Source organism: Silene latifolia, chromosome X (assembly GCF_048544455.1).
Source record: "Silene latifolia isolate original U9 population chromosome X, ASM4854445v1, whole genome shotgun sequence".
Lineage (NCBI taxonomy): Eukaryota > Viridiplantae > Streptophyta > Magnoliopsida > Caryophyllales > Caryophyllaceae > Silene > Silene latifolia.
This window is the reverse complement of record NC_133537.1, coordinates 321,425,612-321,452,686: the sequence shown is the minus strand read 5'-3', so window position 1 is coordinate 321,452,686 and position 27,075 is coordinate 321,425,612. Positions and strand designations below refer to the sequence as shown.

Here is a 27,075-nt window from a genome sequence, read left to right as displayed (position 1 = left end):
TAAGGAATCGGGATTTTACACAATGTTTCACATGCTCACATATGAAGGGAAGCACGAGCAAGGATTGTATGCGGTTCACAAGAAATGTGAGAGGATTCCTATATGGCTTGAGATGGTTGCTATTTTGTTGATGTCAGATGTCAACGAGTCAAGAGCATCTCTTTTGGAACAAGTGGGAACTCTCAGGCGGAGTATATCGGAAGTAGAGAAAGAAGTTTTAAAATTCAGAAGATCAGGGAAGAAATGGGTTAAAAACAACAGCCGTTACTGGTCCTCGGCGAAACACATAAAAGAGCAATTGATTGATTATAGATGGATTTAGCAAACAATTGTAGATGGATTTGTTCGATAATCTCTTTTTGTTTAGATAGTCATGTTATTGGTTGTTTGAACAAATTTGATGTAGTTTGTCATTGATTGATCAAGAAGTTAGTGTTTTTGCAATGACTTTAAGCTGTTATTGTAATATCTCTAGACAGTTATTCAAATGATCAAATGCAATTATTCTATCAGCTTTCATGTAGCTGATTAATGTAAAGCGTTTGCCCAATTATTTTAAAGCATACCTCTGATTATTTTAAAGCTCTCATGCATCTGATTATTGTAAAGCTCCTCCCAATTATTTTAAAGCATATCTTTGATTATTGTAACAAATTGGCAAGTGCAAAGCATTATCAATTACTGTAAAGCATTATCAAATTAATTAATTTTTGGAAAAAAATCAGAACAATTGCAAATAAACTCAACATCAATTATTGTAAAGCATAATTGTGATTATTGTATAGTTTTCACATGATTATTGTAATAGCGCAAGGTATTATTAAATGAACAAAATCAGAACAATTGCAAAAAAATTCAACATCAATTAATGTAAAGCATAACTTTGATTATTGTAAAAGTCTAACACACTTATTGTAAAGTATACCCCTGATTACTTGTAAAAAAGTCTACCACAATTATTTTGCAATCTTGCGGTTATTTGTAAAGCATAATATGGATTATTTTAAAACGTAATCTTGATTATTTTAAAGCGTAATGCATTTTTCATTCTTCTTCTTCTTCTTCTTCTTCTTCATCCTCCATTTCATTTTCCTCTTCATCTTCTTCTTCCAAAGCATCAACAAACGGATTTGGACAATTTCTCTTGTCATGGTGTCCCATTTGTTTGCAGTTATTACATAGCCTCTTCGGTTTGCTCGCCTTCTCAATTGCCTTATCCTTGTTTGATTTCATTCTCATGCCGCTCCCTTTGTTTTTTGCAATCTTGGGTGGAAGAACAGTAATATTTGATTTTGCTGAACAACCTAAGAGCATTTCTAGTTCTTGATCCTTTGTCAAGCTCTCTTTGGTTGGATTTATTTTCTCTCGGAATTGTAAAAGCATCAAACTTAGCTCCTTGATTTGATTATCAGGCATCGAGTTAAGAACACTTATTGTTGCATAAAACTCTGACCATACCCTTGATAATTCCAATTTTCTCAAATCAGTGGGATCGTAGTCTTGCAATAACTTTCCATCCAGTCCATACAAAGGCTTTCTATATGATTTCTTCGTCCATCTAGTTTCGATGTACTGCTCCGGTATGCTTTGCAGTCCTTTTCCTGATATAATCCATATAATATGTTTACAAAGGATTCCTTTCCTCTCAAACATCTTGCACGTACATGTTGTTTCCTTTGATTCGTTATTGTGAGCAACCTGCATGCACAGTGTAGTTATTTTAAAAGGCAATCATAGTTATTATATAGTTCAACATGAATTATTTTATGCAGACTAGCAATTAACACCAAGGTAGAAGTCCTTCAGTTTTTTTATGTTTAATATAATGTTACAAAGTAGTTTTCACATGATTATTAATTTATTCAAATGATCAAATGCAATTATTTTAAAGCTTTTCATGTAGCTGATTATTGTAAAGCGTTTGCCCAATTATTGTAAAGCATACCTCTGATTATTTTAAAGCTCTCATGTATCTTATTATTGTAAAGCTCTTCCCCAATTATTTTAAAGCATATCCTTGATTATTGTAACAAATTGGCAAGTGTAAAGCATTATCAATTACTGTAAAGCATTATCAAATTAATATATTTATGGAAAAAAATCAGAACAATTGCAAATAAACTCTACATCAATTATTGTAAAGCATAATTGCGATTATTGTATAGTTTTCACATGATTTTTTTAATGGTAAAACACAGTTATTGTATTCTTTTATCACAGTTATTGTATGTTAAAGTAAAAAGACAATTATGTTTATAAAATTGAATAACCTGAAATATTCTATGCTTCCTGTAGGCATCTTCAACATTTATAATGTGCATGTTTCCTTGCTCAGAAAACTCCCTAACGGCACACGAACAGGGAGCCATTTGCACTTGCTCTTGGAACTCATAGAAAACAGTATGTGTGTAGATTTTAGATGCATGTTTTTCAATCATTGTCTTAGAAGAAACCTGTGGCAATGTGCTGTCACTTGCAGCATCAAGAAATCTGTGATTATAGCGTTGTTGTTCCATTACACTCTGAAAACGCAACCAAAATTCTACAAGTGTGCCATCTATGCTCTCAAATCTTTTGAAATAACTGTTTTGACTCTCGATCTTTGTGTAGTCTTCAAAAGGCGACCTAAAGGCAAATCCCTAAAGTAAGCAGGTATCCATTTGTGCCTTTTGCCATACATGTATGTCAACCAAGTATTATCATTCAACTCAAAGTCATTAATCACTTGAGTCCATTTTTCTTCAAACTCAATGGGTTCCAAGTCAGTATCCCAAATAACTCCGCATATCCGCTCAACAAAGTCAGTCTCCTTACAAATCTGTGACTCAACTTTATCGGTAAGTTTTTTCATTATATGCCACATGCAGTAACGATGTCTTGCTTTCTTGAATACAGAACGCACCCCGAGTTTAATTGCCACATCTTGATCAGTAAGAATGCACTGAGGTTCCTTGTTGCCCATATAATCAAGGAACTTCTTAAACACCCAAATGAATGACCCATCGTTCTCATGATCGACAAGTGCGGCAAAGTCACCGATTTTTGTGGTTGTCAACATCGGTGAATGGGGTGAAGGCCATGTGGTACTTGTTAGTACCGTAAGTAGGATCAAAGGTGATGGTGTCCCCAAACAAGGAATAATTCATTCTTGCTTGTGCATCTGCCCAAAAGATCTTAGCCAAACAATTATCCTCATCAACTTGGTAAGCATAGTAAAAGCCATCTTGTGATTCGAAAGTGCCTTTAAATAATCGAGAATCATGTCAAGATCCTTCTCACCTATATAACATTTAATATTTCTTTTGAAGTTCTTGAATTACGAGAGATGCACCAATATTTGCATACCCATTTGATTGTTCGGCCAGAATTCTAAAAGTCTTGGTAGCCCCGATGTTGAGTTTACAATTGTTAACAATTGTCTGCTTCATGTAAAGGTTAAGTGTTCTTACGTTTTTCTGGAATTCCCGTTCTTTGAGTGAGCAGAGTCTGTGATTATGACCTTCACAAAATGTATCAATAGCATACCCTATTAGCTCCTTAAGGTCATTGAATACAGCACAAAACCGTATTTTTGCCTTGCAACCAAATCTTGTTATTTTTGTTTTCTTTGGCTCTACAGACCTTTTCCTCTTCTTTTTCTCTTATGTGTTTTCAAATTCAACAACAGGTTTGAGTTTTTTGCGATCCTCTTTGAATCCATGTCTGTTGCAGACCATTGATTTTTTGTCTATCAAACCATCACGGAATCTTGTTTGTGTGTACTTTCTTGGTATGAAACCACAAGCCACAACATATAAATTGTAAAACTCTATTGCCTCCTCCAGCTTTACAAACATTAATCCCAGAGCAGGTTTGAAAACATTTTCTACCATCCTATTCCACTCCTCACTGCCACCTGGAGTATATCTCAATCCTAGATTATGGATAGAATTTTCTCATTGCTTTCGACGCAAAAAGAGGTGTAGAAAAAGTTGTTGCATTGGTAGTATTAATTTCAATGCCTGGAAACATTAAAACAAGAGAACTGTTATGGTATTATTAATTTCAATATCTTAGATTCTATACAAAACAAAACAATACAACCTCTCTGCAGAGCTTATTTTAACGTTATAATGCAGTTATTGTATTATACAAATGCAATTATTCTATCAGAGGGGGGGGGGGGGAGGGTTTTAGTGGAATTGGTAGCCTAGTCCACCACAATGCACACACAGTTATTTTAATGTAATATCAAAGTTATTTCATTATTAAAGAGTAGTTATTGTAAGGATTTCTTTGTCAGATCCTATAAAGTAGTATTTATTAGGAAAAAAACAATCTCATTTAAGAATTATTTTAACGTTAGAATACGCTTATTGTATTATACAAATGCAATTATTCTATCAGAGGGGGGGGGGTTTAGTGGAATTGGTAGCCTAGTCCACCACAATGCACACACAGTTATTTTAATGTAATATCAAAGTTATTTCATTATTAAAGAGTAGTTATTGTAAGGATTTTTTTGTCAGATCCTATAAAGTAGTATTTATTAGGAAAAAAACAATCTCTGTTACAACAATTATTTTAACGTTATAATACAGTTATTGTATTATACAAATGCAATTATTCTATCGGAGGGGGGGTGAGGGTTTTAGTGAAATTGGTAGCCTAGTCCACCACAATGCACACACGGTTATTTTAATGTAATATCAAAGTTATTTCATTATTAAAGAGTAGTTATTGTAAGGATTTTTTTGTCGATCCTATAAAGTAGTATTTATTTGGAAAAAAAATCTCTCATTAACAAATTATTTTAACGTTATAATGCAGTTATTGTATTATACAAATGCAATTATTCTATCAGAGGGGGGGGGGGAGGGTTTTAGTGGAATTGGTAGCCTAGTCCACCACAATGCACACACAGTTATTTTAATGTAATAACAAAGTTATTTTAATACTGTAAGGCAGTTATTGTATTATTGTAATCCAATTATTCAAATACTAGATATTGAATGATATCATGAATGAAAACCTACATGCAATTACTGTTAAACTTTACATGCAATTACTGTTATGAAAACAACTTACATGCAATCAGTAATTTGAACAAAAAACTTATCAACGTAATAACAACAGTTTTATATCAAAGATTATGTCACAAATTTATACCTGAATTCATCGTTGTTTGATTATCAGCATTATTATCAATCATAGTAAGCGTTTGATCGTCTCAATTCAAGATCGTTGAAGTGAATTTTATTGGAAAAAACACGTAAATTAAGGCGAGAATTTGTTATTTGATTCAATTACTCAAATTATTCGATTATTAAATCGAAATAGGAAGAAATATCAATACCTTCAGTCGAATTTGAAGAATTAGGGTTTTCGGAGAATTGTGGATCAAATTTCGAAAAATTGATGAACAAATTGATAGTTTTAATTGAAAGAATCAAAATAATGAACGAATTGTTGATCAAAATTTGAAGAACTGATGAATTTCTTGATCAAAATTTGAAGAACTGATGAAAAAAATTCGCGTGGTTTTTTGATGAAACAGTGTTTATCGAGAAGAGAGAGAAAGGGGAGAAAGAGAGAGAAAAGGGTGGGCGATTATGACGGTCAATTTTTGATAATTGGGTTTTGTCAACTCATTTGCTTATATATGCGGGGGAAACTCACGAAAAGTGTCAAACTCACCGGATCTTGCCTCTCTCTCTCTCTCTCTCTCTCTATATATATATATATATATATATATATATATATATATATATATATATATATATATATATATATATATATATATATATATATATATAAATATATATATATGATCTTCTTGTTGTGGTTGAATTGAATCTATTGAGTTACGATGAACCCAACCGTGATTTATCTTTGGTGCTTGTATATGGTCTTTCTTTGTTATTATATGCGAGTTTTTTGAATGGCATGAAACAAATTTAATTTTTAAAAACATTAGGAGTTCGTAATAAAAACGGTTACTAAAAAAAACCGTTGTCAAGACCTTTAACAACGGTTACTAAAATAAAACCCGTTGTGAATACCTTTCACAAATACCGCGCATAATATTCAACAACAGTTTTTAAACAAAGAACCGTTGTTAAAAGTCTTCACATTTTTGGAGGGAAAGTTACAACAACGGGTTATTAAACAAGAACCGTTGTTACTACAAATTTCAACAACGGGTATGTAGCATATACCCGTTGTTACTACAAATTTCAATTTTGGAGGGAAAGTTACAACAACGGTTATACATATGACAACCGTTGTTATATTATTCCCACCAAATTTTCGAAACACTTTCCACAACGGCTTACACGCAACAACAACGGCTTTTAACCGTGGTTAATACTTTAGACAACGGTTTAAGTAAATAACCTAACCGTTGTAAATACCTTTTACAACGGCCGCTTTAACAACGTCCGCTTTTTGTTTTTTACAACGGTTTTTACCCGTTGTTATAGCCTGTATCTGTAGTAGTGGCCTCTTCCAAGAGACGCATCATTGCTGCGCCTGTTCCGGGTTGAGTTCTGTCTCTGAACTTCCGTTCTTGCCTTGACCTAATTCGTTTACTTTACGTATTAATCGACTATTATTCGTATTATCGCTCCTAATCTGTGTATTTTTCTAACCTAATTTATTTTCCTTTCTCTTCCTCAAATCATCCGTTTTAATTGTATTTTTGACGTAAATCGACTAAACCCATTGTAATTCATTGTAATTTCGTTTATTGTAATTATTTCATTTATTGTAATTATTTTATCGTATTGGATGATTTATTTACTTGTTCTCACATGTAATTAATCTAAACCCTAATTCGACGTAATTGTTTGTCTAATTATGTGTTAACTGACTTAGTTAATCCTCACATGTTAGGTTTAAAACGTTGTTTGTTGCATTGCATACATATAATCGACATCATATCAAATATAGACGATTTCCCTAATCATTAGTAGAGGCCGCTATCGAGGTGGGCGGGATTAGGTGTTCATTAAAATGACTTCCTAATACGTACCCTCACCCCTTACTCCAGATCTCTGTGAACATCCGTGTTCATTGGCATTCACGAGAGTCATTCTAGACATAGAATACTAAGGGTAACGAGTTCTTGGTGTTCATGTCACTACTTTGTGTCTTGACATGACACGAGGTATTCGAACAGTTCCAATTTCCAATAAAAATTGGTGGTGACTCCACAAATGCAAACGCTTGTTCCCGAGCGACCCCCGTGGGCCCCGTTGTCCACATAAATTTTCTTATCTTGTGATAAAGTGGCATTGTTAAAAGGCATAAATCTAATGACTAATCCCCCTTATACTAAAAGAATAAGAGTTTCTTAAAATTTTCCCGCCTAAATAACTTGCTATAAATATGCTTCATTATAAATTATATATCATATCTACAATTGAGGCAACTATTCTATGCAATAGATAATTTTATTCCAATTAAAAAGGGTAATATTTTTTCAATTTGTATAAACATATTGAAACGATTTTTTAATTTTGTTACATAATTGAAATTGCACTAATTATAGGTACGATGTGATAGAAATATTTCATTATTATTTTTTGAAACTAAACATGATGGCCATGAACATTCTTTTGGCAAATACGTCCGAATTAATTATATTATTCTGTCTTTTAAATCAAACGTATTACAAGTTGAGAGTATTCGTAGATTGTTTGTGTTTTTTTACTTCTAAAAGGAAAAACTTACGAATTATATACGTTTTCTTACCGTTTAACTTAATATCTATCTCTGCTCCATACTATGTGAACATTTAAACTTTGGTTAATTTTTTTAATTTTTTAATTTAACATATACATAAATATATTTATTACAACACATATCCTTCCATTTTTCAGTTTTTCATAAACACTCCTCCTCGAGCTACTCGTCTAACTCTGGTTTTTTGAAGAAGCCCTTCATTTAAAAAGAAAAACCAACACCCGATCTATGATGTAAAATATTTTTTTATTCTTTATTTGATTGTATTTTCAATGTCATTCCTTCACGTTTATATTACGCCTTTAGTGAACATAATGATACAATAATAATCCCCCTTATACTAAAAGAATAAGAGTTGCTTAAAAGTTTCTCGCCTAAATGAATTGCTATAAATATGGTTCATTATAAATTATATCATATCTACAATTGAGGCAACTATTCTATACAATAGATAATTTTATTCCATTTAAAAAGGGTAATATTTTTTAAATTTTTATAAACATATTGAAACGATTTTTTTAATTTTGTTACATAATTGAAATTGCACTAATTATAGGTACGATGTGATAGAAATATTTCATTATTATTTTTTGAAACTAAACATGATGGCATGAACATTTTTTTGGCAAATACGTTCTAATTAATTATATTATTTTTTCTTTTGAAACAAACGTATTACAAGTTGAGAGTATTCGTAGTTTTTTTTTTTTTTTTTTTTGTTTTTTTACATCTAAAAGGAAAAACTTACGTATATACCGTTTTCTTACCGTTTAACTTAATATCTATCTCTGCTCCATACTATGTGAACATTTAAACTTTGGTTAATTTTTTAAATTTTTTAATTTAACATATACATAACATAAATTCTTATTTCAGATGGGTTATTTTTCCGTCTGAAATAAGACCGACAAATTTTTGTCATTTTTTAAGAGAGTTTAACTATTTAATCCACAAAATGTTATCACTAGAGGTGTCACTTTTTACCCTGAAAATGATTGTGAAAAATAATGGTAACATGTTATCAGAAAATAACAACATTTTATTATAAAATGATAACATGTTACCCGTCTTATTTCAGACGAGAAACAGCCGTCTGAAGCAAGACGCGCTGCACGTAAATATATTTATTACAACACATATCCTTCTATTTTTCAGTTTTTCATAAACACTCCTCGAGCTACTCGGCTAACTCTGGTTTTTTGAAGAAGCCCTTCATTTGAAAAGAAAAACCAACACCCTATCTATGATGTAAAATAGTTTTTTTATTCTTTATCTGATTGTATTTTCAATGTTATTCCTTCACGTTTATATTACGCCTTTAATGAACATAATGATACAATAACAATATTTTTTAAATAAAGTTAATCCTATACGGAGTATAAGTGTTGAACATCCTTTTTTCTACCTCTTAATAATATATTTCTTAATTAAATTTCAAATGGAGTTATTATAGTGGTAAAATTTTTAAATTCTCTAATATCTCTATCTAAAAGTAAATTTCATAATTAAATTTCAAATGGAATTATTACGGTGGTAAAATTGTTAAATTCTCAAATATCTCTATTTAAAAAACCGCGCATTTGCGCGGGATCTATACTAGTATTATTTATCTCTTGATCATATGTGAATGGTATGCAAATTCTGTGAGTAGAAACATGTCTAGTGATATGAGGAATGTGTTACCCTGAACCAATGCATGATGTTTATACTATAAGAATGTTTTAAAGTTTAGATAGTAATTGTAAAGGATTAGTAGCATGATTGAAAAAAATGGCAAATACAGCACAATTGTGACAAAACAATTTGTACCTTATGTTTTTTTTGACTCGAGAGCTATCACTCCTTTATTTCTAGTGAGCATGTTTGTACCTTAAAATTGGATGATTTTGATGTGATAAAGGATGATGTAAAATAACTTCGGGGGAGCCAGTAAGTTGTGGGAAGTATATCGGGGCGTGACTATTTTAATTGGAGAGATTCTTTTCTCGTGGGTTTAATTGAGTTTCCTTTGAGGAGGTTTTAAGATCATCTTTGGGATGGATTGGTTGGATAAACATAGCGCCTTTACTGATTGTAATCTAAACACTAAGCCAAATCTGGAAATCAATAAGGAGCGTATTACAACGGTTTAATGCATTTAATAACGATACTTAGATTACCGTTTTCCAAATATTGGCCGAAACCTAGACTGCGCTAATAGGAATAACGGTTTCCCTTGAAAACCGTTATTATAATTTGACAACGGCTGCTTAACAAACCGTTGTCAAAAACTTTTAATGGTTTCCAAAAACTCGTTATAGAATCACTCTTATCAACGGTTGTTAGAAAACCGTTACCAGTTTAAGATATCGGCATTTCGAAAACCGTTACTAAATTAACACCAGCAACGGTTTTTGTTACCCGTTGTTATGTTATAGCTACAGAGTTTTTGTAACCGTTATTATTTTCTATTATGAGATAACGGTTTTTCAATTCAACCGTTGTCAGTATTTGATTAGATTTTTCAATTTGATTACTTCATTCAAAACTGAACTTTAATAAATATTCAATTTGACCAATAATATTCAATTTGACCAAAATAATTTTATAAATATGTTTTCATATTGTTTTAGGTCAAATTCTAAATTATCAAACATTTACTCTCTAATTTCTTTCTAAATTTCTCTCTAAAAAAAATATGGCTGACTTATCGGAGCTACGATCATATTCTCGTTACATACAGCCTTTTACTTGTATTCTCCATAATCTCCCGGTTCATTATGGTGTGAATGAAAAGGGTTTAAACCCTAATTTTGGGTGGTTGACGCAAATGCTTCATAACTCCGGTTTCACTGCGGTTAAAAAAGTGTACCCTGTGTCTACAAACAAGCAAGGTTTTGTAGGCTTCGCTTTTATCGTGTTTGACGAAGCCAACTGCCATGATAGTTTTCGCCAGGCAAGAAAATTAGGGGCTAGATTTGTGGGGGAAGATGCGGGAAAAGAGGACTTCTATTCGGATGATAAACAACAAGGCCCTTATCTATGGGTTGCGACCCATCTTGATCATCATCTGTTGAAACATTGCAGGAAGCATCACATTCTTGCCACCGTGCCTATGTCATGGGAGAGAGAGGCCATTCCACCTGCGCTTCCCGGTGATAATGAAGGGCCGATCTACGACTTACTTTATACCGAAATTCATAATGAGTATCCTAATACTTCATCAGATTCTAATAATTAAGTCTTTAATTATTATGTGGCATTGTAAGTTGTATTAAGATTATGGTGGTGGTTTGAATTAAATTTTAATTACTTATGTTTTTTGTTATGTTTTTTGTTACCCCATCCTCTGAAATTCAGAGATAATATCACAAGAAAAATATCTAACTTTTATTATAATGACTTAGGTTTTTAGGAGTACATTAAAATAGAAAGCTAAAGAAAAAAAATCGTGTAAAACAAGCGTTGACAAACGTGAAAAAGCAAATGTGTAGTGTGGAGTTTAATGGAGGGAGTATGTTTTTTGTTACCCCATCCTCTGGAATTCATAGACAATATCACCATATATGTCTCTTTCACCTTCAGCCCAATCCACACAGTCCTTTTCCCATTGCAATGGCACTGTCCCCTGCTCGGCAATGCGACCTTGGCGATGCAGAATCGGAAGTAGTAGGAGACGGTCAGATTCATTCGCAACCCATAAATATGGGCCTACCCGCTGCTCATCCTTCTCAAACCAGAGTCTCGAAGAGTCATTGTTATAGAATGCCCGCTCAAGTTTGCGAGCCTGACGAAAGCATTCCCGCTTCTCACCCCCGCCAAACTCGATGAGGGCGCACCGCCCGAAGCCATTATGTGCATCATTGTCCGGGTAGATAGTTTGAACCAAATTCAATCTGGCTAACCGAATCAAACCTATTAACCAGTCAAGGCTATACTCTCGAGTATAGACTTTCCATGCCCGTCCTCTGTATACGCGAGATTGTGAATGATGCACTTAAAGGGTTTAGCGTACGTAAATCTACTTAAGAGTCCTACAAGAGGTTCATATGATGCTTCATCTGTTGGAGTTAGTGTCCTCCACAATAGTGCGTTAACATATTAAATCTCATTAATGAAATATCATCAGATATTTAATTATTTGATACTCGTCAGTTGATTAACGTAAATCGATAACAGTTGGCTGACTATAGTTTGACGTTATTGTCGTGAGACGGCGGTGATCAACTGACCCCTTTCGGTCACACCTATAGGAACGAACCCCAATTGATAACTAATTAATTGTATGAGATACAATCTATTTAGTCCCTTGATTTAAAGACTAAAAGGTTAGTCGATTATTTTTAGAGAGATTTCGAGTTGCGAACTCGAGGAGCGGCAGTTATTATTTAATTATGGGATAATTGAATAATAAATTTTGGGAGACGGGTTTTAGTTAATTAACTATTAATTTACTAAAATTGTACTAATTGATTAATGTGATTAATATTAATACGTAAATAATATATGTAGTGGTACACGTATATTTACGGAGTGAATTGGACGAATTAATTATGGAAGTATTTAAACATGACACGATGTTTAAAATAAAAATTACACGTATTTGTGCGACAAATATAAGAACCAACATGGACCCGTAAATGGGCAAGTGGACCGTGTAAAATAAGAGTAGTGGATGATTACTCACATAATCATTTCACCTTATTTTGTATACTACCATAATTTATCTTATATAAGATTTTGCATGTGATGTAAGATGAAAAATATAAGACAAAATTTGTCCACTCCAACACTCCTTCCACCCGCCACTTTTCCCTTCCTTTATACTCCACCCTTTGTTCATTTCTACACTACATCATTTTGATGATTTGCATGTGAACATAATATCTTCCTCTCTCTAAAATATTATTCATCTTTACTAAGTTTGTTAGTAAATAAATTTTATTACTAAGACTTGTTAGTAATATTATAAATAATATCACGGGTTCAATATTAACAAGTTCTAGTTCAATACTTGTTATTATTTTTGGGTAAGTTCTTGGGTGCAACAAGAAGGAGATCTTCTCTTTGAAGATTAGTAAGGAGGATCATCCATTTGGAATAAGCTCAAGAACAAGCTAGTAAGGTGAACTAGTTTGTGCCCTTTTTACCACAAAATCAATGTAAGGAAATTGTTTTTCCTTATACTTTCATTTTTAGGCTTTCATATTAGCATGCATGTTACATAGATCACTTAAATGACAAATTATGAGATAATTAAATTTTTATTAGAGAGTCTAATATGGATCTATGATCTTTCAAGTGGTATCAGAGCTTAGGCTTGTAATTTGCATGTTGATTTTAAGCATTTTAATGAATTATGAGATAATTTATAAGAACTCAAAAATTGTGTTAGAAGAGGTTTTAGCACTAAATTTTTGGGACATGTATACCAACTGATCTCAAAAGGTTTGTGGTATTGTTTGGTGATTTTTGAAGTTAATTTGCTATTTTTAATGATTTTTGGTAGAAAAACCGAGTCAAAATGCCGTATTTTAGTTAAAAATGGACTAAAAATAGTTAAAAGTTGATTTGGTGCATGTATTTTTTATGGTAGTTCATGCATGTTTTCTACTGATTGTATGCAAAAAGTTAAGGGTTGGTTCAAATTTTTTTGCATGTTTATTGATTTTATGAGATAAAAGTCTATAAAAGTGAAATTAATTAATCATAATTTCGAAACATTTGATTCTGCCAATGATAAATTTATGTACATTTAAAAATATTATTTAAATATTAAAAGTGATTTTGTATGTGTGTTTTCACTTTGTTTTGATGTTTATTTGTTTTAGTGGTTAAAAACCGATAAATATCGATCCTTTTCTTCATAAAATTTATCCGGAATTTTTGGGCAATTTTTCTGACATTTTTGTGTTCTTGGGAGTGTTCCAGAATACTAAATTTTTTTTTTCAATTGTTTGGGTAAATTTTCAATTATTTTGGATTTTTGCTCAAATATTATGATTTTACCGATTAAATTAGCAAAATATCACCAAATCAAACTAATTATTTATCATAAAATTAGCGAGGACTAATTGTGGGGTTCAAAACAGTTTGGACAATTAGTTTGGACTTAAATGAGATTTAAGAGTTCATTATTGATTTTTACATGTTAAAAATCGATTAAATCCACAAAAACCGAGATGAATACCAACGAATGATAGATAGGGCAATTTTGGCATCATTTTACAGCATTTTAAGCATATTTATTTAATTTGAATGAATGATTGTCATTTATTTAAAGTATTTATTTTGTTGTTCCTAGTATGGCCTAGTTAATTTTAATCGTTATTACCCGAAATGAATGGGAATATCGATTTGTTTGTAACTAAATACGATCTCGTATCGCCGGTTTGTAATTAATTACTAGTTTTATTAATTAATGTATAATAGGAATAGCTATGTAATTCAATTGTAATAGTTATTTTTACCGGCGTTTCCAAAAGACGGATTATATCGAGACAAAGTCTATTTTTGGAAGGTGTTCCAAATCCCACAAGGAAGAGCCACTTTTGGAATGAAGAGGCAAGGGACCAAGGAGTTGGTTTCCGAAATGTAATAGACTAGTTTTTATTAATTAGGAGGCCATACTAGGATTTATTCATATGCTTACATGTTTGCTTGTTTTATTTTCGCGCATGCCAATATCGCCATTCACATGCATTTTATTTTCGCGGTTGTCAATTCATGTCATTTACATTCACCGAATTAATTCACTTATAAGGAATTTATGACTAAATTGACAAGATCTCTCACATAACTAAAATTGAGATCAGCCTTACCAATTAGTAACACCTATGAATCTCTTGTTCATTAGAGTCACGCTCGCCCAAGCGGGGTGTTCTCTTTTTACCTTGGGTAAGTAGGGTGGTAAACGGTTATCACACGCTAAAATTGGTTGGACTCAACGGGATATAAGACGGTCTTGTGTTCCGGGGCTAGTAGATGGATTTAAGGAAATTCGTCGACCAAGAGTTCTAGAGGTAGAATTAGTCAACGTGACTTACCGAATTTACGCAACTATGGGATGTTTCGCCCAAGCGATGCTCATTTTTGTTTAATATTTGGGTCTTGGAATCATTTATATAATTTAGTGGAGATCATCATATAAATGCTAAAACTTGCTAAACATGTTTTTACAAGTAATTTTTTAAAACAATGGATGTTAATTTTTCCGTTTTGTTGTAGCATTTTAATTCGCAATGACAACTTCATCAACTCTATCGACTACTTCACTAGGCAAAGATTCATGGCTAAGGTCCGTAATGGACAAATGTATCTTAAAAGATGACGGTAGTAACTTTCTTGAATGGGAATCCAACATCAAAAGTGCCGCGTTGTCCGACAATGTGCTCACTTACTTGACCGATGCTCCTCCTATCGAGCCCGGTCCAAGAGCTTCATCGGCGGTGCGGACCACCTATGATGACTATGTGAGGATGTTGAATGATATCAAGAATGTGTTGATATGGTCAATATCCCCAAAGCTCAAGCTATCTTGCATTTCTTTAAATGCGTACGAGATTTTCACTCATATGATCACTATGTTTTCACAAACACCAAAAGTCCGTCAATACGATGCGGCGGCACGCTTCTTTGAAGCTAAGCTTGAGAGAGGCCAAAAGGTTGGTCCCCATGTACTCAAAATGGTCGAATATGTTGACATCCTAGAGCGTATAGGGTGTAAGATTCCTAAGACTCTTGTGGTGGACCGTATCCTCCACTCACTCCCCACCAAGTTTGCCCACTTTAGGGTAAACTACAACATGAATGACATGGATACGAGTTACCATGAAATTCATGCACTCCTCACCCAAGCGGAGAGGGATATGGAAGCTAGTGGGAGTGAAAAGGGAGATGTTTTAACCATGAAGTTAAAGAACATGTCCCTTGGAGTCAAGAAAGGAAAAGGGAAAGAAAAGTCCCAATTCAAGAAATCGTCAAAGAAACATGACAAAGGAAAGGGGAAGGCCGTTGAGAATGGCAATCCCAAGGCAAAAAGTGTCAAGCTCTCTGAGGCCGAATGTTTCCATTGTAATGGGAAGGGGCATTAGGAGGAGTTGTCCCAAATACTTGGAGGATCTCAAGGAAGGGCGTGTGACACCTATTGGTATGATTTCCTCTCTATGTGATAGACGTTAATTATGCTTGTACTTCCACTTGGGTACTTGATACCGGATGTGACTCTCACCTTTGTAATCATTTGCAGGGTTTAAGGGACGTGCAAGCACTAGCAAAAGGTGATGTGGATCTCCGCATGGGCAAAGGAGCTAGAGTAGCCGCCGTTTCCGTGGGGACCTATGTGCTCACTTTAGCTAGTGGTTTAGATTTGTATTTAAATAAGTGTTATTTTGTACCAACTTTAACTAAGAACATCATCTCCATTTCCGCGTTAGACGCGGAAGGCTTTTGTTTTATGATTAAGGACAAGTGTTGTACTTTTTCTTTTAATGATGTGTTTTATGGCAAGGCCATTTCAATTGGAGGCATTTATGTTTTAAATGATGTTAATGCCGTTTATCATGTGGAAACTAAAAAGCTCAAAACGGGTGATCCAAACGAATCCTACCTTTGGTATTGTCGTTTAGGCCACATAAACGAAAGACACATTAAGAGACTTGTTTCATCAAAAGTGCTCAAACCATTTGGTTTCGAATCTTATGGTACATGCGAGTCTTGCCTTCTAGGCAAGATGACTCGTGCACCTTTTGCGGGAAATGGGACACGAGCTAGTGGAGTTTTGGCTCATACATACGGATGTGTGTGGACCATTAACCATCACCGCTAGAGGAGGTTTTCACTACTTCATTACTTTTACTGATGACTTAAGTAGATATGGGTATGTATACTTAATGAAGAACAAGAGTGAAGCCTTTGACAAGTTCAAAGAGTTCCAAAATGAAGTAGAGAACCAATTGGATAAAAAGATAAAGACCCTACGGTCCGACCGTGGTGGTGAGTATTTAAATATTGAATTTGATTCACACCTAAAAGATTGTGGTATAGTAACACAATGGACTCCTCCTGGCACACCACAATTAAATGGTGTGGCCAAAAGGAGAAACCGAACTTTACTTGACATGGTTCGGTCTATGATGAGTCTAACTAAGTTTCCTAGTTCATTTTGGGGTTTTGCCCTCTTGTCTGCAGTATTTTCACTAAATGGAAGCCCGACTAAAGCGGCCGATAAGACTCCATATGAGATATGGACAGGGAAAGTCCCTCATTTGTCATTCATGCGTATTTGGGGTTGCGAAGCGTACGTCAAGACCAAGTCTGACAATAAGCTTGCACCCAGGTCTGACAAATGTCTTTTTGTAGGATATCCAAGGGAAACACGTGGCTATTACTTCTACAATAAATACGAGAACAAAGTGTTTGTGGCTCGTGATGCTGTCTTCCTAGAAAGGGAGTTTATTTCTAGGAGACAGAGTGAGAGAAAATTTGAACTTGAAGAAGTTCGAGAGCCACAAACCGAGAATGAGGTAGAGGAGAACGTGGAGGATAGCATTCCCTCTTCCTCTGAAACGGTAATTATTCCTAGAAAGTCAAGTAAGATCTCTAATCCACCTGATCGCTACCTTGGTAACATCGAAGAGGATGGTGTTTTGTTACTTTTTGAAAGTGATGAACCCACTACCTACAAATCGGCCACGTCTAGTCCCGACTCCTCGCTTTGGCTAGAAGCCATGCGGTCCGAAATGGATTCCATGTACGAGAACCAAGTATGGGACTTGGTGGATTTACCTGAGGGAGTGCGACCCCTTCAAAGTAAATGGATATATAAAATTAAGCTTGGCGTGGATAAACATGTGGATGTTTACAAAGCTAGATTGGTGGCAAAAGGTTTTACCCAAGTTCATGGTTTACACTATGACGAAACCTTCACTCCAGTCGCTATGCTTAGGTCCATTAGGATAATCTTAGCGGTTGCCGCATTTCATGATTATGAGATTTGGCAAATGGATGTCAAAACCGCCTTCTTGAATGGGATTCTAGAAGAAGAGGTGTACGTGATACAACCTGAAGGTTTTGTGGATATATCTAACCCTAAGAAGGTGTGTAAGCTCAAGAATTCCATTTATGGTCTTAAGCAAGCATATAGGAGTTGTAATCATCGCTTTGATCATGTTATTAAACAATATGGTTTCACTAGAAGTTTGGAAGAACCGTGTTTATACACGAAGTTTAGTGGGAGTAAGGTTGTATTCCTTGTCCTATATGTGGATGACATATTGCTCATTGGGAATGATGTTCCATCACTCACTTCCGTTAAGGAGTGGCTAGGGAAACACTTCCAAATGAAGGACTTGGGAGAGGCACAACGAATCTTAGGTATCCGGATCTATAGGGATAGGTCCAAGAGGATACTAGCATTGAGTCAAGAAGCTTATATTGACAAAGTTCTTGACCGGTTCAATATGAAAGACTCCAAGAGAGAATTTCTACCCATGGGTCAAGGGATTACTTTGAGCAAGTCACAGTCTCCCTCCACCCCTGAGGAAATTGAACACATGAAGACCGTCTCTTATGCTTCCGTTGTTGGGTCTATCATGTATGCTATGATTTGCACTCGTCCCGACGTTGCGTATGCCTTGAGCATGACAAGTCGTTATCAAGCCAAGCCTGGTGAAAGTCACTGGATAGCCGTAAAGAACATCCTTAAGTACTTGAGAAGGACTAAGGATTCGTTCTTAGTGTTTGGAGGAGAAACTGAGTTGCGTGTAAGAGGTTACACGGACGCAAGTTTCCAAACCGATCGGGATGACATGAAATCCCAATTCGGCTATGTGTTTATGCTAAATGGAGGAGCTGTTTACTGGAAGAGCTTCAAGCAAAGCGTTAGCGGATTCTACAACAGAGGCTGAGTACCTTGCAGCGTCTGAGGCTGCGAAGGAAGCTGTTTTAGGCAATTCATGGAGGGACTAGGAGTAGTCCATTCCGCCAAAGATCCTATCACTCTATATTGTGATAACAGTGGAGCTATTTTTCAAGCCAAAGAGCCTAAGTCTAGTAACAAATCTAGACACATTGAAAGGAAATATCATGTAATTAGAGATTATGTGGAAAGGAAGGAAATTGACATTTGTAAGGTTGGGACAGATGATAATATTGCTGATCCTTTAACCAAGCCTTTATCAAAGGCTAACCATGATGGTCATGTCGTCGCTATGAGATTGAGATGAGTACCATATTTTCTTTAGATTATGGATATGTAATAATTGGATAGTGTATCTCTTATTATATATATGATAATCACATTCATTGTTTTCGCATTCATTTCTTTTATGAATCTTTTATTTAGTGTGACTAAATTATTAATACCTTGTTTATCTGAATAAGTTGTGGAGACAATGTTGAACACTATTCAAGTGAATAAGATGAACATTGTATTTTGTCTCTACTCACTTAATGAGGTGACGTCTCGGAGTGACTAGATAGTAAGTCGATTGATGGTTGTTCAACACCATAAGGTCATTTGTGATGACTGCTCGATTACATAGGCAGAGTGTGTGACACTTTGCCGGACAGTGACCATTTAGAGAGTCCCTAAGTTCTATTATAGAAGCCTGGTTTTTGTCCTAGGTCGATGTTCTAATGAGTCGATTCTTTTGACTGGAGACTATTATCTGAGCAGGTGCAGTTTTCGAGTGACTTTGGTTTTTGTCCTAGGTCGTGTCGTGAAAGGAGGCCAAAAGGGCATTTACTAGGTCATGGTGAGCTGTATTGTGCAATAGGATAGATAGGCCGGGCATACAGGAATTGTCCACCCACGTTGGGTAACTATATCTCAAGGCCACTCGAGGAGTTAATGACTACAAATGCGTGGCCACGCTCGGAAGTAATCTGTGAGAGATTTTTCCGGTCAGGTAGTCACACTCCCGATCGAGAAAACAACTCGCGATGTGTTCATGTGCAAGTGCGACCTGAAAGACACCTTGCATTGAGTGGGAGATTAAAATGGATAAGAGAATTGGTAGCGCACACCTTGTGTCGGACAAGTGGGAGATTGTTGGAGTTAGTGTCCTCCACAATAGTGCGTTAACATATTAAATCTCATTAATGGAATATCATCAGATATTTAATTATTTGATCCTCGTCAGTTGATTAACGTAAATCGATAACGGTTGGCTGACTAGAGTTTGGCGTTATTGTCGTGAGACGGCGGTGATCAACTGACCCCTTTCAGTCACACCTATAGGAACGAACCCCAATTGATAACTAATTAATTGTATGAGATACAATTTATTTAGTCCTTTGATTTAAAGACTAAAAGGTTAGTCGATTATTTTTAGAGAGATTTCGAGTTGCGAACTCGAGGAGCGGCAGTTATTATTTAATTATGTGATAATTGAATAATAAATTTTGGGAGACGGATTTTAGTTAATTAACTATTAATTTACTAAAATTGTACTAATTGATTAATGTGATTAATATTAGTACGTAAATAATATGAGTAGTGGTACACGTATATTTACGAAGTGAATTGGACGAATTAATTATGGAAGTATTTAAACATGAAACGATGTTTAAAATAAAAATTACACGTATTTGTGCGACAAATATAAGAACCAACGTGGACCCGGAAATGAGCAAGTGGACCGTGTAAAATAAGAGTAGTGGATGATTACTCACATAATCATTTCACCTTATTTTGTATACTACCATAATTTATCTTATATAAGATTTTGCATGTGATGTAAGATGAAAAATATAAGACAAAATTTGTCCACTCCAACACTCCTTCCACCCGCCACTTTTCCCTTCCTTTATACTCCACCCTTTGTTTATTTCTACACTACATCATTTTGATGATTTGCATGTGAACATAATATCTTCCTCTCTCTAAAATATTATTCATCTTTACTAAGTTTGTTAGTAAATAAATTTTATTACTAAGACTTGTTAGTAATATTATAAATAATATCAAGGGTTCAATATTAACAAGTTCTAGTTCAATACATGTTATTATTTTTGGGTAAGTTCTTGAGTGCAACAAGAAGGAGATCTTCTCTTTGAAGATTAGTAAGGAGGATCATCCATTTGGAATAAGCTCAAGAACAAGCTAGTAAGGTGAACTAGTTTGTGCCCTTTTTACCACAAAATCAATGTAAGGAAATTGTTTTTCCTTATACTTTCAGTTTTATGCTTTCATATTAGCATGCATGTTACATAGATCACCTAAATGACAAATTATGAGATAATTTAATTTTTATTAGAGAGTCTAATATGGATCTATGATCTTTCATCATCATCATCAGCGAATGAATAATATGAACCACTATAAGTTGATGAACTTGACGACATAATCGATATGAAAAATTAATGGAGGACTTAACAAGTTAAGAACTGGAAAGTGCAAACAGTACAAGTTAAGATTGTGAAAATTATAATTCTACTTATAATGAGTTTGGGTTGTACTGGAAACGGTATATTAAGATAGTAAGAATTGGAACCGGTATAATAATAAGATAATAATTGGAAACTTAACAAGTTAAGAATTGGAAAGTGGAAACGGTACAAGTTAAATAAGAATCAATCAACTCTACCGTGTTAAACATATTAGCTTACAACGGTTATCGAAAAACCGTTGTCCAATTAGTAAAAACACAACGGTCCAATTACTTAACAAGACTAATGCATGCCTTGTAATTTTTACTTTTTCTGATTCAAAGTTGCAGTATTGCGTGTTTGACCATATGTATAACATAAAATGATACAGGTTCTTTGTTAAGCCGTTATCATATTACACATATGAACAACGGTTGGACAGAATCCATTTTAAAAAAAAATTGTTTAATTATCTGTGATTTTCTAGTGTTTGTGATTTGACTAATGCATGCCCTGTAATTTTTACTTTTTCTGATTCAAAGTTGTAATATTGATTGTTTGTCCGTATGTATAACACAAAAAGATAACGGTTCTTTGTTAAGCCATTATCATATTTCATATATCAACAACGGTTATTGTAAATCCGTTGTCATATTACACCAATAAACAACGGTTTTACTTAGAGTAAATTATAAATAACTCCCTTATATAATCGACTATTTTGAAATAACTCCCTTTTATAATTTTTTGTTCAGATAACTCCCTTTTAAAACATGTTTTTATACAAATCAATGCCTTTTCACTGGAAGAGACTTATTTTTGAATTTTCCGGCTAAAAATTCGTTTTATCCTTCATTTTTCACTTATATGAGATGTTAAATAACAATTGTGCCCGTTTACTCACTATTTTGTTCTTTAAAATAAGACAAAACGTCGAATTTATACTTGATTCTTCTTCGTTCGGAGTGCATGATTTGAGTGTTATTATATTTCAGAGAGATTTGGAATTGTTCATAGGTTATGAAAACGTAGTAACGATGTAGGGATTATGTTATAAGAAGGGTAAATCAATCAAATTATAAAAAATAGATTTAGTTCCGGCGAAGAGGCATTGATTTGTTGAAAAGCAAGTTTTATAAGGGAGTTATTGGGATAAAAAATTATAAAAGAGAGTTATTTCGAAAAACATGATTATATAAGGGAGTTATTTGTAATTTACTCTTTTACTTATAACCGTTGTAAATACAGATCCACTGTGAAAACTGAAAAGTTTGTGATTTTACCAATGCATGCCCTATTATTATTGTTTGTTTGACCATTATTCACCTCATGCATGCATGCACAATTAATACAAGTTTGAATGTAACGTATGGACGAAATTAATCCAATTAATTATAGCTTCATTATACTATAAATAGCATCACATTTCCAGTAACAATAAGAATCACTTTATTATTACTAACCTTTCTACTTCACTTTTTAAATAATCTACATATACATACATATCATAATTAAAAGAATGTCGTCATCTTCATCATCTGCAATCGCACCTCCTCAGCAATCGGTAACCCGCTATATCAACCCGATTACGTGCATAATTCACAATCTTCCAGTCATACGTGATGCTGCTGGGAATCCAGCTTCTAAGTCTCTTAACCCATTGAGGGACATCCTCATTGAGAATGGGTTTTCAAATGTTAGGGCAATCTACCCAGCTTGGATTTATGGTCGTGGGTTTCTTGGATATGCTCTGATCGTGTTTCGAGGGGATGGTCTTGATGATTTCCGCCAAGCAAAACAACTTGCTGCAAGGTATGCATCACGTGACCATCAAAGGGGCAAAAGTGACTATTATAGCGACGACCCTAAGGATCGTTATGTTCACGCTGGGCCTCACTTATGGGTTGCCACCGCTGAGGACGCTCATCTGATGAGAAGGCTCATTCCGTACAATTTTATTAATGTACCGAAATCATTGAAAGACGAAGAAGTGCCTCATTTTGATCCCCGTCTTGATGCCGATGTAGTACGCTTGATTTATAATCATGTTTATCCTCAGTACCCACCTCATAGTCAAACTCTTGTTAGGGTGTTTGATTAATATACTAATTAGTTAGCTGTTTGTTTTTATGGTTTTTTTATTTTTTATTGTGTTTCCTATTTTTCCCCTTGTTGTACTGTTTTTTTATGCCATTGTATAATATGCTCATTTTAATATATTGTTCTACTCTTTATTACATGCAAATGTTTATTAACATAGATTTTAAATAACTTGCGAACAGACACATGAATGAAACAATAACATATAATATAATGACTACGGTAGTGCATAAAAACCGTGTTAGATCACAAACACATCTAAAAATAAATGGAAATTGAAAGATATTAATAAGATAATTACAACGGTTCTTATAAGAACCGTGTTAAATTATGCAATTGCTGAATAACATTATTTTAAATAACCTTCTTTCTTTCTTTCTTCATCTCTCTCTCTCTCTCTCTCTCTCTCTTATTACTCAAATTATGTCAAGTGGTAGCTCTTCTTCTTCCTCTATTTCAATAGGGATATGTAATTTCCGGCAACATTGCGAACTTCTTGGACTTTGCAAAATCCGGGAAGAAAGTTTCTTACTTGCAAATTCTATAATCCCGAGACTAAAATGCGTGGATGCAATTACTTCAAGTGGGTTGATGAACCAATGACTGAGTGACAGAGGAAGGTTATAAACAGGTTAGTGAATGAGAAAAAGAGCATGGATATCGAGATTACTCAAGTGAGAAGTATACTATATCAATTTGAAGAATCGAAGCGGGGAAATGACAGTGAAATATTGAAGGCAAAAGAAGAATGCAAGAAGTTAACCATGGATATCGTAGAACTCAAAAATAATGAGGCATGGCTTAAGTTAATTGTCAAATTTCTTCTTCTAATTGTTATTTACCTAGTTTATTATGTATGGTGGTAGTTTGTACTCTTTATGTGTAAACTTGTAATCCTTTAAATTAATGGAAATAAGCAAAATTTTCTAAGAAACATATTCTAATTAGCTGGTATATACCAAATGATGCTTTATTTCTTGGCGGTAAAATCAAACACAATGAAATATAAAATAAAACGGTTATACCCAAACCGTTGTTAAGGACGTATACAGTTATAACGGTTCAGGCCGTTGTTATGTATATAAAAATGATGCTTTATTTCTTGGCGAGAAAATCAAACAACATGAAAATATTACAGATAACGGTTATTTCTAACCCGTTGTAGATAGTACGAATCAATTACGGTTTCAAACAAAACCGTAGTCTGTTTGGAAACAAAATATAACGGTTTTTCTTATACCGTGTTTATTACTTTCCAATAAACAAGGTCTTGCAAGTGTTGTATTATTCACACATATATAATCTGAGCTTCCCCTCCCCCACATAATATTCTCAAACATTGAGCTTCCCCTCAACCACCAGCCTACCCCATCGTCGTCGCAGTCATCGTCATCATCACCAGATCAATCCGGATTCTCCTCTTTAAAGAAGTAATAAACCCTCCTCTCGGTAGATTTGTTTGTTTTTATAAGTATGCATTGTTATTATTTGTTTATTAATTTCTGCTTTAGATATGGTCCAAAAGCGGAAAAGAAACGATGGAAACGCGTCAGGCGACGACTCAGGTGATGAGAAAAATTTGCAACACACTGCGGGTCGAATGCGCCACAGAGTTTCCCTAGAAGCAATAAATTCAAAGATACCTAATCCTTTACAATGGGATAAAGATACGGGGCTGCCATATGGTGAGTATGCCGGATATTTTGCGAGTTGGATTGGTTGTTGTGTAAGATAGTATGTGCCTCTCGGTATGCCGCGTATCAGTGAACTGAGTAAAATACGGAACACCATGCTAATAAACATAATAAAGGTATGTATATACAATAATAAATTCTTTTGCTGAAATTAAGTTACTACTTGATATGAGTATTACCCGAAACAGTTGTACCAACTATGCTCATCATATATGCAGTTAGCTTACGTTGTCCCCGAAAAGTATGATAAGTACCTAAAAACAAAGAAAGGGGAAGCCCTCAATTCTTGGAAGTTAAAGATTGCTGAGAAGCACTTGTTCAACAAGGAAACCGGGGATATGAACAAGAACCCACCAACAAGAAGTATCCGTATGTCAGTCAAGACCATTGGGATAGCTATATTGCTTATAGGCAGTCTGACAAGTTTAAGGTAACTTAATAATAATAAGTAAAAAAGTATACTTAGTTTAGTGTTTGGTCATGGTTACGTTTCTTGATACAATTTATTTGATGAAGGCTATGAATGAGAGGAACAAGGCGAACATTTCAAAGAAAAAGACCGTCTTTTACGGCTCCCGAGGTGGTTATAGATTGATTAAGAATAAACTTGTAAGTACATAATTCTTATAGTATTAGACTATTAGGTGTTTTTTTCGGATGTTATATATGTTTATAGTAATCATACATATTTTGAGAGGATATCAATGTGATGAATGAATTGTAGGCAAAGCTTGGAAAATTCAATCGTCACGACGCTTGGGTGGAAGGTCACACTTCTAAGAATGGAAAGACGGAAACTGAATATGATAAGGACATCAAAGAAAAAATTGTAAGTTTGAATAAATATGTCACTCCTACCACTGGTAGTCGGAGTTATATAATTGTGTGTTGCTTAATGATTTTATGTGTATGTAGAGGATCTGTGAGAAGGAGGTACATGAAGGAAAATGGAAGCCTGAAGGATGTGATGACATTCTTGCTAGGGCAATCGGCAAAGCAGAGAATCTAGGTCGTGTGAGAGGGGTATCGACGCATGTTGGTATCATTAAGTATTTTGGGAAAACTACTCGAAGTGGTGATGATTCCAAGAAGGTAATCTATAAATACTGTATTTGAACCAACGTAATTTACAACTATATATGCCGACATTAATTTCTACTACACAACTACATAAACAATTGGTCTCCCTTGTGACGGGTTACCATTTGTGACGGATAATTTGTGAGTAAAAATGGGTTAGTGGAGAAAGGGGACCACATGAACAATGTTGCAGAGAGAGAAAAAGTGGGTACTTTGTGAGGTAAAATGGTATCCGTCACTCCAAAGTGACGGATAGTGCATGTCACAAATGAGAATTTGTGCTACATAAAATAGCCAGGTTGATGATGAGAATGTTGGAAACTGGGGAAAAGCCATCAGAAAAAGAGTTGGATATGGTTCAAGAAGTCATAAAGGAAGCAGAGGAGGAGGAGGAGGAGGAGGAGGAGGAGGAGGAGGAGGAGAAGGAGGAGGATGAGGAGGAGGAAAAAGATGTAGTAATATTTATGTCTTATATATATATATATATATATACAATGTGTTATATGATTTGGAAAATCAGTATGTGTTACATGGACAAGTGTTAATGTACAGAAGGAAGTCGAGGAGGACATGGCAAGGGAGAAGGAAATGGCAAAGGAGACTCAAGTGGGATCCGAGGATCGATATCAGGTAGTTGAAGAGGAAGAGGAAGCCAGGAAGGCCGTGACACAGGAAGAGATTGAGGTAGTTGATGATCAGACATTCTTCTCTACACCGAAAAAGGTAATAGCTGCTAGTTTATAATTATTCATCTCAGTACACGTTTTTTACTTATGAAATTTATTAAAGGTAGTGAATGTATATGCACTAATTGATTAAAGCTGTCGTGAAGGGCGATTGCAAGGTGGCATGTCGTCTGTTCTATTTACAGGGGAAATAGAAAGTTGCTGTTGCCAGGGGATACGTGTTGGCTTACGACCGACTTCAACAAGTTAAGGTTCATGGTATACCCCTTCGTCATAATTGCAGTAAAGTGGAAGTATCCCAATTATATAAAGATGAGTATGGGGAAGTAAAAGTATCATTTCCTAATGAGGAGATCACTTATTTGAAACAAGCCCTGAGCTCTTATGTGCAATGGCCTAACAACCTCATCAATGTTGTCATCCTTGAGGTACCTATACGC

At 34.5% G+C, this 27,075-nt stretch overlaps 1 protein-coding gene across 1 annotated transcript; it reads right to left on the bottom strand.

Annotated features, from left to right (window-relative positions):
• Positions 1–2,557: 2,557 nt before the first annotated feature.
• On the bottom strand, positions 2,558–3,058 carry LOC141620680 (protein FAR1-RELATED SEQUENCE 5-like). Its single transcript, XM_074437488.1, has one exon. It carries the CDS (start codon positions 3,056–3,058, stop codon positions 2,558–2,560), a length of 501 nt encoding a protein of 166 aa, XP_074293589.1.
• Positions 3,059–27,075: the final 24,017 nt, after the last annotated feature.

Excerpts from the sequence above, each read along its gene's own strand:
- LOC141620680 (XM_074437488.1), bottom strand. The coding sequence starts at position 3,058 with ATGTTGACAACCACAAAAATCGGTGACTTTGCCGCACTTGTCGATCAT.